The 12,013-nt window shown below is 40.3% G+C and overlaps 1 protein-coding gene across 1 annotated transcript; it reads right to left on the bottom strand.

Annotated features, from left to right (window-relative positions):
- Nucleotides 1-1,840: 1,840 nt before the first annotated feature.
- Nucleotides 1,841-10,982, bottom strand: LOC137283995 (neutral cholesterol ester hydrolase 1-like). The gene is made up of 6 exons (XM_067815663.1): nt 10,921-10,982; nt 8,553-8,720; nt 7,834-7,962; nt 6,915-7,035; nt 4,724-4,787; nt 1,841-4,214 (listed from the first exon to the last, which is right to left on the bottom strand). The coding sequence occupies exons 2-6, from the start codon at nt 8,703-8,705 to the stop codon at nt 3,434-3,436; spliced, it is 1,248 nt and encodes a 415-aa protein (XP_067671764.1). The 5' UTR covers nt 8,706-8,720; nt 10,921-10,982; the 3' UTR covers nt 1,841-3,433.
- Nucleotides 10,983-12,013: the final 1,031 nt, after the last annotated feature.

The raw sequence follows: 12,013 nt of genomic DNA, 5'->3' as shown, positions 1-12,013 counted from the left end.
ATTTGGAACTGACCCATGAATATCCATGTTAAAACTGATCTTCAGTAACCCATGGTTGTCCTAAGAGGCGAATAACGGGATCAGGTCGCCAGGCTCTTTGACTTGGTTGACACATCGTATCCCAGCTGCATACATCTATGCTCATGCTGTTGATCACTGGACTGCAACGTGTGTGTAACTGTTGTGAGGTCATAGTACACATTGTAAAGATCTGGGTTAGAATTTGACTTAAGTAAACCATGCCACACACACACACACAGCTGCTTACATCTATGCTCATGCTGTTGATCACTGGATTGCAACATGTATGTAACTGTTGTGAGGTCATGGTACACATTGTGAAGATCTGCATCAGAATTTGTCTGAAGTAACCCATCACACACACACACACACACACACACACACACACAGCTGCATACATCTATGCTCATGCTGTTGATCACAGAATTGTCTTGTCCACACTCAATAGTTTACATACCGATACATTTACATAAGATATCGGTGTGAAATAGGCATGCCGGATCAATTCATGTGGAACTTTGGCAAAGTGGTTAACTTGGCCAGAAAGATAAACTCACATTAGTCCAAACGAGCACAAATACTAGTAGTCGTGCATCGAACTCGCTTTGTAAATGCAATCACTTTGAAAGTGATTCCTGATCCCATTTAACCTCACCTCACAATCCTAAAGCTACGTAATCTGACAGAGTGTTTAGTGTTACGCCGCCCTTACACTTCATACTTGAGGCGGAATGACCCCAAATGCTGTCGGAATGATTTCTGGCGATTCCTGGAAATTCGAACTGAATTCTAAAACTTCTTACTGCACTCCGAATGCATTCCAACTACTTGGGTCAATTCGTGTAACATGCCCGAAGGTTTTGAACATATTCAAAACTTTCGAGAAGGAAAAATATCGAACGGCATGTGAGGTGCATTCGAACTCCATTCTAAGCATCCTTAATGGGTTCTAAGTATTCTTACTACATTCAAAGCATTCTGAATACATTCGAGGAATAATGAAATAGACAAGCCACTTCCAAATCGTGTCAGAATGTCTCGAATGCGCCCCGAATGGGTGGGAATGTATCTAGATTATCTCTGGAATATGTTTAGAATTCTGTGGAATATGCTTTAGATGTCTCGGAATATTTCGACTGAAGTTGTAAAACAGCTCGAATGTACCTCGAATACACCTGGAATACACCTGGGATACAGTCAGAACGCCCCGAATGCTCTTCAAATGACCCCGGACGTCATCGGAACGCCGAATCGCAGAAACACGTGTCCATTTGTCACTGAAAACGGCTGATAGCATTTTGGAGTCTCATTCTTACAAAGCTTGAAAAGTAGATTATTTTGGCTTTCCCTTCCGAATGCGGTTCGAATTTTGGAAATATTTTTCTGGCTGATATGCCTTGATTCCCATCAATTTGAAACAAGTGTGAGTGAGTCAGTTTAGTTTTACGCCGCACTCAGCAATATTCCAGCTATATGGCGGCGGTCTGTGAATAATCGAGTCTGGACTAGACAATCCAGTGATCAACAACATGAGCATTGATGTGCGCTATTGGGAACCGATGACGCGTCAACCAAGTCAGCGAGTCTGACCACCCCATCCCGTTAGTCGCCTCTTACGACAAGCATAGTCGCCTTTTATGGCAGGCATGGGTTGCTGAAGGCCTTTTCTACCCCGAAACAAGTGTGATGGGCCTTCAGATATATCCCGACAATATCACGGCTTCACATTCCGGACCACCGGGCTTCAACAGGCGTCCGGGTCTTCAGTATGACCCATATGAATAGTTCCTTCAATAGCCAATAATGAAAGAATCAGAAATTCTTTGAACGGTTTTATTGTATCCAACACAATTCACACCAACACACTGAACATGTGTTAAGACCTTATCAGCCCGGGCGTATCGCCGTGGGAGTCATCTGAGACACGTGTATCTGTTGTACCTGTAAATAGGTCACGGCACTTTGCGAGACCTTATGTTGTTAACGACTTCTGAGACAAATACGTTTCATACATTTTAGAATTGTCTCCTGGTTGTCAGTTGACAGTAAGGAACCGATAATCCTTGAAGGAACAAGATATTGCCATCCCCAAATTATCCAGCTATTACGACTGGCAACAACTCTGATAGCCAAGCATGGTTGTACACTTGGTTCGGTCTTGTCAAATCTAGACTTGGAAACAAAACTGTCCTTTTGAATATTCGCTTGTCACTGGAAATCGAGTATGGGAGTCTGTCGCAAAGATTAACGATGGTTTACCACGCACGCACGCACGCACGCACGCATACATGCATGCACTGAATCTGTCGGATGCTGTTGGTGGCCCAATTCTTGAATAAGGGAATGTGCTTTCGTCACACGAAATGCACTTAGTATAACTTATACAGTGTCTACTTGCCTGGTACACCTAAACTCTTACATCACCTCACAAGATGCAGATGTTCAAGAAATTATCTGCGTCAATTAATCAGTCAATCAATCATACATGATTTCGTCTCACTTTCTATCTTGACTTTGTTTATAACGCATGCTAGTACAGGAGTTATTTTTTAAAGTTTCCATTCGTTTGTACACTTATCGTATAAACTTCTGAAAAGATATTTTCTTAACCAATTAGTCTGATTATTCTTTGCTCATGCGTACACGCCATAGCATGTGGATCATACTATGGTACACATCGTGAAGGTATTCAAAGACGATATAGAAATTACTGAGATTATATTCATAAATGTTTCCCTAAGGAGACCAACAGATCTGCCAGTGCGGGTAGAGTTCCTGCGTAGACATCACAAAGACCTAATTCAGTGGAGACTACGTTCATGAATATTCTTTTTTTTTTTCAAAAAGGCCTTTCGACCTTATCATAATATACATTGAGGTGGTAATCAAACACCTTATTCAGTAGAGGCTACGTTCACACGTGACTCTTCAAGAAGACCACAGGATCTGCCAGTGCCCGTAGAAGTTTTGCCCACATGCCACAGTATTTCAAGGAAGTCACAGTATTTCAAGGAAGTCTCAGTATTTCAAGGAAGTCACAGTATTAGACCTTACTAAAACTTGATAATCACATATGAATGTAAACGCGGTGTGGTCATTTATACTCTAAGTTAAATGCAACTTTGTACCTGCTTAATGGGATTGTGTTCGGGCATTTGAATCAAACATGTTGTGTTTCAGCACCTTTGTTTTTCGCTATTTTTGACAATGTTTCATTTCACTCAAATTATATTGAACCAGTTGCTTCACTGCGTGTTCTAACATCTTGGCTAAAGATCCCATTAAGTACACAAACAGTTTCATTTAACTTAGAGTATAAACGACCACACCATGTATTATGGTGTTCCCATACCGTTTGTTTGTAGTATACATTGTGATAGCAATCAAAGACCTAATTCAGTAGAGGCTAACTTCATAAATGTTTCTTCAAGAAAGCCACCAGATCTGCCAGAGCTCGTTTACCAACTTCAAATGGAATTGGTCCATCAAAAAAGAAAATCATTCCATGGAAGCCCTCACTATAATGTGCCAGATGTACGTCCACGCCTGCCTCTTTCAATCGCTGCACATATATAAGTCCATCGTCGCGCAGCACGTCATATCCGGCGGTCAACACATAGGTCAAAGGTAAACCTCTGTACTCCGCGTCATCGGCCATCAATGGCGCGAAGTAGGGGTCAAGGACAGTGTCTTCAATTATCAAAAATAGTGTTTCATTACCGAAATCAGTGGGCTTAGAGGGTGACTTCAAACTCTCTGTCCTGATATGCTCCTTCATGTAGTATTTCGGACTAATTCTTTCCGCGTATTTCGAATTTTTGATAGCAGGTGAGGTGTGCAAGTTGGCGAGGATATCGTCCATGTAGTCATAGCTGATGTTGCCGTAGTTCAGCCAGTAGGACAACATGGAGACGTCGTTCAGCATCCCGGGGATATACATCCTGTTCTCGATGTATGATGGAGTCTGAAGATCCAACAGTTGAAGACAGGGGTATATGGGAACTTGGATCTTGATCTTCTTCTTCAGGCGGAGGGCCACAGCGGCTGTAAGATGTCCTCCGGCGCTGTCACCAGATATGGCTACACGGGTCGGATCTATATTTAGCTTGACGGCGTTGTTTAAAACGTACTCCGTGGCGGTGAGGCAGTCTTCAAAAGGGATTGGATGAGCATGCTCGGGAGACTGACGGTACCTGTCAAAGAAAAACATAGTTATTTCGTTTGACATTGATGCGGTGTTGGCTGACTTTGATTCACAGTAAACAAAGTTCATATATTCTTTGGTTGTGTAAGACACCACCATTTGCTATATAGAATTACCTCCCTTGAGCAGACCAGGAACCTGTGATCGTAGGTTCGAATCCCGGTTTGTAGCACAGGATATGTCCTGGTAGCAAGTGGCATAGGCCGGGCTGCCCACGAGGCCATGCTGATATGTCTGGAATGCTACAATGTTAAACACCAGCACTGTCTATCGGCAATAAGCCCATAAATGCCCTGTAAAATTATACAAGACGAAACACAGGTCTACACAGACAGCTCTGACACACATTAGTGTTTTATGTGAGTTTTAGGATGCCAACACCCAAAAGATAAAGATGAAAAGATATGCATTTGACATCGCTATGTAAAAATTGTATATACGGTATTTTCCTTTCAAAATGGCTTCACTTAATGCAGTAGCTGCGTTTACCGTCCTCACCCTACGGATACGGCGACCATGGACACTCTCTTGGCCAGCTCCCTCATCGTCGGGTCGTACACATCTGCAGACATCATCAAGTCAAAATGGCTCTTTGTTTTGCAGTTTGCACTCTGCAATATTTCAGTTGGCCTCGTTATGTCACAATGAGTTGTCTTTCCGAAGGCAATAATAATCATCTTATTGAAGTAACGCTTGGGATAAACACTAGAAGACAACCGACAACTGATTCAGTAACAGATGCCTCTTGGGTTTTTTTTTTGCAGATATTTGATATTGTATTTTTACAATTATGTACACATTAGTTTTAAGGCATTTAACAATTTTATGAATGTCTGTATATTAATAGTTTATCGCAGTTGCAGAGATATCACATCATATCTGCATATTTATGCATAATTGTATAACAATCACTTTGCATTACAGGTATAACATTTCTTATTTATAGTAATGAATGCTTTTCCATCAACAGATCTGGTCATTTTGAAACTGACTATACTCGGTATAGTCAGTCAGAAACATATCTTTAATAGCCACGAGGTCAATGTTATTCTAGTTTCATTAAGGTTCGTTAGGTAAGGTCATTACATTATTATGTGCCCTTAATTTATCCAGTCTGACTGGATCATTCAAACTCTTGTCCTCTTTTACTAACTCAAGTCTTTACTCCACTGTGGAGTTGATCCTGTGCTGGAAAATAACGTCTTATAACATCACCAAAGGTCATTTTAATCACTATATCAATTAATCAGTGTGTATACCTTTAAATGGTATATTGTTGATGTTTATATGTTAATATAAACTTTAACTTATGTATTAATATAAGCTGTAACTTATGTGTTAGTGTAAGCTTATGTGTTAATACAAGCTGTAACTTATGTGTTAATACATGCAGTAACGTATGTGTTAATATCAGCTGTAACTTTTGTCTTAATATAAGCTGTAACTTTTGTGTTAATATAAGCCGTAACTTATGTGTTAATATAAACTGTAACTTATGAGTAAATATAAACTGTAACTTATGTATTAATATAAGCTGTAACTTATGTGTTAGTGTAAGCTTATGTGTTAATACAAGCTGTAACTTTTGTGTTAATATAAGCCGTAACTTATGGGTTAATATAAACTGTAACTTATGTGTAAATATAAACTGTAACTTATGTATTAATATAAGCTGTAACTTATGTGTTAATGTAAGCTGCAACTTTTGTGTTAATATAAGCTGTAACTTATGGGTTAATATAAACTGGAACTTATGTGTAAATATAAACTGTAACTTGTGTGTACGTATACAAGTTATTTTCGGCTTGTTAGGGTCAGAAAGCTTACTAATAATTCAATAACATTTAGTGTATAATATTTAATATGAATTCAAATAAGTTACCTATTTCATTGAAGTGTTTTCAGTCTTCTATGAGTACAGGTTGCACTTTTGGGTGTTTGACTGATTGATTTTACATACGAGAGAATGTATAGTGTGTATGTGAATGTAACTATGAATGTCATATAAGTCTGAACTAGTTATATTATAGCCTAGTCGTTGAAATAGTAGAGTATATATGTACAGTTTACCTTATCCTAGCTTTGATGTTGATCATTGTTTAAACAGATTATACCTGCGATTCACTGGCTTGGCGGCTTGACAGGGCTGTACTCTGTACTCCAGTGCCATACACTGGGTAGGAATTGCATGTAGCATGATTGTATATATTTATGTTGTATTGTGTACTTTATATGCTTTATCTGGGCATGTTTACTGTATTCATATGCGTCACTAACTTAATATTTATGGCAATTACGCAAGGAGTGATTGCCCCTTGTAGTCTATTTGTCCAGAGTGTGTGCAATAATAGTATTTCATCTAAATGTTGTGATGGCTGATTTTACATCTCCTGTATATATTATGACTTATGTAATTATTGAATCACGTATTGTTTCAGGGTGACGTTATCAGTAGGGAATAAATCACACCCCGTAACCAGTGTCCTGAATTCATTAACATCCAAACACAATTCCGATTACACTTTGGGAACCTAAGCTACTGGAACCTTTGCACAAATTCACAACCACAACCAGCTACCATCACATCTTGCTTGTCACAGATGTGTTGCAATCTATCTATAGACAGCCAGGACAATCTATCATCACGTCATGCGTCATGTGTCATGGTGACAGGTGAGATGTAACCTACCTATAGACAGCCAGGACCAGCCACCTCCATGGTAATACACCAACACCGGTCTGTCGTTTCCAGAACAGGACTTGGGCTCGTAAACCCTCACGTCCACGCCGTTATACTGAGTGTCCGTTATCTTGGGGTAAATAATGAGGCTGAGATTAAGTTTGCTTGATCGCATGGTGAGAAAAAAAATGAAACTTACAAGTTATGGGTGACAACTTCTTGCTAATCGTGAAGAGTGACGTTTCGATGTTGATTCTTACACTGCGGTGCACCATGGGCGAACTGTCTAAGGCGCAAGGCGAACACTTTAACCACTAGTCTGGAAGGCCCGCCTGTGATCGGGTCACCTTTGTGTGCAGACTCTTTCAGTGTTGTCACACCCCTTTGTGTACAGTACACAGCCCCGTGATCGTAAAGGAAGCCATGAATCCGTTGGTATATGACCAAATGGTGGCCATATATAGTGTAAACACCCTGTTGTGGGTACGGCAGAGAGTATTGTAACTCTGTGTCCCAGTCTACCCAGATGTGAATGGGGTACACCTTAAGGATGTGAGAGCCACATTAACATGCACCTAGTAGGCAGCAAGAGTTGTATGATCCCCAGGGAGTTGACATTGAAAATTCGATGTGCTGTTGTGATGGACATCCAGTGATGGAAGGTTTATATAAACAAGGCGCCTTGGAACAACTGAACTGGCTATCGGCGCTATGCAAATGTTAGTATGATAATATCAAGTGGACGAGTGGCATGGACGAAATAAGATGCTGTGCACGTGTTTGCTTTAAAAATGAAATCTTCAAAACTCCACAGAGTTTTGTCTGTATATTTAAAATAGAAAGGTTACGTTCACACTGGATTGTACACACCATATAAGTGGAAATATTGCTGAGCTCGACGGTCAACAACAACAAACAACATTGATACCTTCAGTTCTGGATCATCCCCTTTCCCGAAAGGACTTCCGGTGATGAGTGTTGTCAAGACAACGTCAACCATCTTCCTGGTGAACCACGTGACACCGCCGGTAACGCCGAAATCATGGAGGGATAGTATCTGTTACGTTAAATGTACTTAGATTTAAAAATCTGTCTGTCCCTGTATGTGTCTACCTACCTGCCTTATCAATTGTTTATACATACTTGTCTGTGCTCGCCAAATGTACTACGCCACTGACTTGGTTGACACACGTCATCGTATCCCAAGTGGCTAGAATGGTGCTCTTGCTCTAAATCACTGGATTGTTTGGTCCAGTCTCGATTATTTCCAGTATGTTACGCTGCCAATACGACTGCATTGTTGCGACGTGAGTTGCACTCCAGGACTGACGGTTTGAATTGACCCATGTACAACATATAAAACAAAACAGTGAGTGAGTAGTTTTACGCCGCTGTTGACAATATTCCAGCAATATCGCCACGGGGCACACCGCATATGGTCTTCATACATTGTACCCATGTAGGAAATCGAACTAGGCGTGAGGAGCGAGCCCTTTAACCACTAGACTACCCCAATGGCCATTTACAGGAGTGTACGTCGCTAATAAAGCCGGCTTACTGAGGCGTGAGTTGCACTCCAGGACTCATGGTTTGAAATGATCAGTGGGCTTCACGTAAGTACAACAAACAAAACAAAATAAAACCTACCAGTTTTCCATTGGTCCTGAGTGCAGCGTCCAGGATCCTGGCGTTCCACACTTCCGGCACGCCCTCGGGAACAGACGTGTCCAGGTAGCGGAACAAACCAAATGCCAGGTAGGCGGCCACTGTTGCCGTCAGCAGGTGCTTCAGTACACCCATCTTGATAACGAGGGCCTTCGCCATGAAAAAAACACACATCATGACATGATTTCATCTCTAGCATTCGTAACTTCTCGTCTCTTGCCGTGACCTACAAGAAGACTCGTACCCTTCTCGTACGCCATTATTGCCAAGAATCGTGGCAAACCTATCAAATCGCGCGCAGTAAAGCGCATTTCAGAACATGAAAATGGCGGAACCGTTGAACTTTGAAACTTTGCAAAACTATATCAAGCACAATTTAAACATAAACTGTGACCTAAAGGATGAACAACTTTCAACAGTGAAACATATTTGCATAGGGAATGACCATATTGCTGTTTTGCCCACAGGATGAAGGATATTCTTAGAGCCACGTTTGGAAAACCATTGTTATCTTTCCTTGATAATGGTAGTAAACTGTTTTCATCTCCATGCCCGTTTGCGCTTAGATAGGACCTAGTCGTAAACATGGCCACGAGAGGGGTACGAGTCGCCATCCAGCTTGCCCGAATAACACGAGTAGCTACGAATGCATCTAGGTGGATTCCACTTAAATATAACAAATGTTATTTTTGGGATTTACACTTTCCAAGTAAACTACAAATAGCGTCGCGGTGGCTGAGTGGGTTAGACGGCTGACTTGGAGAGAATGAGTGAGTGTTGGGCTTTAAGGGTGTGGGTTTGAACCCCGGAACTCTTATATATTTTGTTCGGAGAGGTGGATAGACCTTGCTTGTTTATCAGCCCCATCCCGCTCAGGAAATAAATCACTTCTTCCATCTGGATCTACACATTCGTTTATAAGCTGGCTTTTAATGGACACTGGCTATCACTGTGCTGTATGTATTATATGAGAAGTCATTTTACGGCCTGCTGTTAAAGAACTGAATTATGTGAAAAACTATTTATTTAGAAGACGTTAGAGTATTAATAATACAAGTAGCATTTAGAGTGTATGGAACACGAACTAATATTCAATATAAAATAAAGACCTGGATTTATTGAGTAAGTGAGTGGATTTAGTATAACGCCACCTTTAGCAATATTCACGCAATATCAGGGTTGGGCACACCAGAAATGTGCATGAACATTGTACCCACGTGGGGTATCGAACCCGGCCCTTTAGCATGAAGAACAACGACATTAACCATTGGACTACCCCACCACCCCCTCGAGACATGTGATCTAGTAAGACGATAATCTTCACTATCTCTTTCGGTGTCCAAAACATACTTATTTTAAACTCGAATGACATTTCGATCTGAACGCCCTCCTCTGTAGTAATTATAATTTGAAAATGATAGAATTGTGCGGCAATTTTTAGTAACTGTGGACAAGTATAGCACGATAAACAGTATCTACATTTATATCTTTTCCAGCAGTGTGGCTACAATATATAGGTGGTCAGTCGTTTAATGTATATGACATATAGTAGATGAGTCCGTTTTTATATATGTTACAATCAGATTGTGAAATGACTGAAAACTTAGTCGTGAAATGACTAAGAGGGTCAGCCATTTTGCGTCATTTTCTGTGACAACAATCTATATACTTCAGTCATTTCATGAAATTTCATTTCATCTTTATGTGGTGGACAGGGGTTTGTGAGGGGTGGCTGCTCTAAACACTGCAAGTGTCAAACAATCATGTGTAAATGCTTCAAAGTCAAGTTGAAGTGCAACAATCGCTGCCACAACAGTTTTAACTGTGAGTGACAATAAGTGATGTTGAAACTGTGATCCTCTTTTGCAGATTTAGTTAGTAAGTGAAATTTCAAGAAAACACAGGTATATTGAATGTTGTTTCACAAAACGACGCGAAATGACTGACCCTCCCAGGCATTTCAAGAAATGACTGATTTCACAAAATGCCTGTAAGATATGCACAAGATCTTCCGCTTCGTCATTCAGCGTAACTGGTTAAACGGCGAAAGAACCTGTGCAGGTAACAGAGTTTGAAATATCTGGAAGATACAAGAGGTGAAATATATGGACGCATCTTCTAAATGTCATATATGTGCGAGCTTGTGTATGTGGAAATGTATGTATTACAAATAGCACTGACTTTTCTTATCTCAAACAATTTGACATTGTTTAAACCAAATGGTTTGATGGTTTGTGTACTAGGTAAACCGTTATTCCATGACAGAACATGAATCCACCATCATATGAATTCCAGTAAAGTTGCCTATACAGTTTGCACGTGCGAACCAACATGGCTGTATAATTCTTACCTGGGTGTTCACTCTCTGGACACCTTCCCAACACTGTCCTCAAGCATGTGGCGAGTTCCCACACGACCAGCCGGTATATCTTCCAGCGAACGTTAGGATGACTACCCTGTTGGCGACACAGCTATCATCGAGTATGGTCAGGCCGATAAGCCTTGGCAAATAACTACCAACGATTTTCAATTTTATTGACAGACATATAAAAGATCTTAATTCATTGTTGCCTATTCTTTTCTTTTCTGTCTCTCACTCTCATATTATCTAAGTTCAAACATCATACATATTCAATCATCATCATCATCATCATCATCATCTTCATCATCTAAAGTGTAAGCACGTGCGTTTTGTGCTAGGTTGCAGCTACGCAACTGGCTAACTATTCTCGAAACCCGACGAACTTCTTAAGCCGATTCTTAACACATTGGCTACGGCTAAAGTTAAGAATTCTTACGGCTACGAACGTTTCGAGAATAAAGGCCCTGGCTACGCTTTCCAGTAGTGAATTGACAATATAAAGGTTGTCAGTCATCGTATAATGTGTATGACTTATAGTAGATGAGTATACATCTATCTATTCAGTATATAAGGGAAATGTCACTACTAATACTGTGATCGTAAAGCATCAATGCTTTTGCGACTTGACCTGAGGTTCTAACGATTTGATTGGATAACCGATGACCTCTCAATATGGTCAGGTTCATTCGTGACCAACTAGTGTTATTCCGGACAAGCCGAATGGAGGATTCGTGGCCCTCTCGGAGGATTTCATACTAGCGTAGGAATATCAGACCTACTTTAAACAGGAATTCCAAAAATACTTACTGTCACTGATGTACTCATACTTTGTATTGTTGTTTTTGCATATTTGCATATTTATTTCAAAACCTTCATCAAACCTCCTTGAAACACCTAAAAGAAGTGGAAAAACTTTTTGTTGGACCTACTATGACGTAATTATTACCGCATGTTCACCTTATGCTTCCATTTATATTTCTGAAAAGGATTCAATAATTACAAATGGGATTGTTTTATGGAATATGTAAATGAATTTATTTTTAAAAGACCAAGCTACATTAAATCCCACAGCAGAAACTCA

The sequence above is a fragment of the Haliotis asinina genome, chromosome 1, assembly GCF_037392515.1.
Source record: "Haliotis asinina isolate JCU_RB_2024 chromosome 1, JCU_Hal_asi_v2, whole genome shotgun sequence".
NCBI lineage: Eukaryota > Metazoa > Mollusca > Gastropoda > Lepetellida > Haliotidae > Haliotis > Haliotis asinina.
This window is presented reverse-complemented; position numbering and strand designations above follow the sequence as displayed.

Excerpts from the sequence above, each read along its gene's own strand:
- LOC137283995 (XM_067815663.1), bottom strand. The coding sequence starts at position 8,705 with ATGGGTGTACTGAAGCACCTGCTGACGGCAACAGTGGCCGCCTACCTG. Across the intron at positions 7,963-8,552 it reads TCAGGACCAATGGAAAACTG|ATACTATCCCTCCATGATTT; the intron begins GTAGGTTTTATT and ends TTAACGTAACAG. Across the intron at positions 7,036-7,833 it reads GGGATGATCCAGAACTGAAG|ATAACGGACACTCAGTATAA; the intron begins GTATCAATGTTG and ends ATTTACCCCAAG.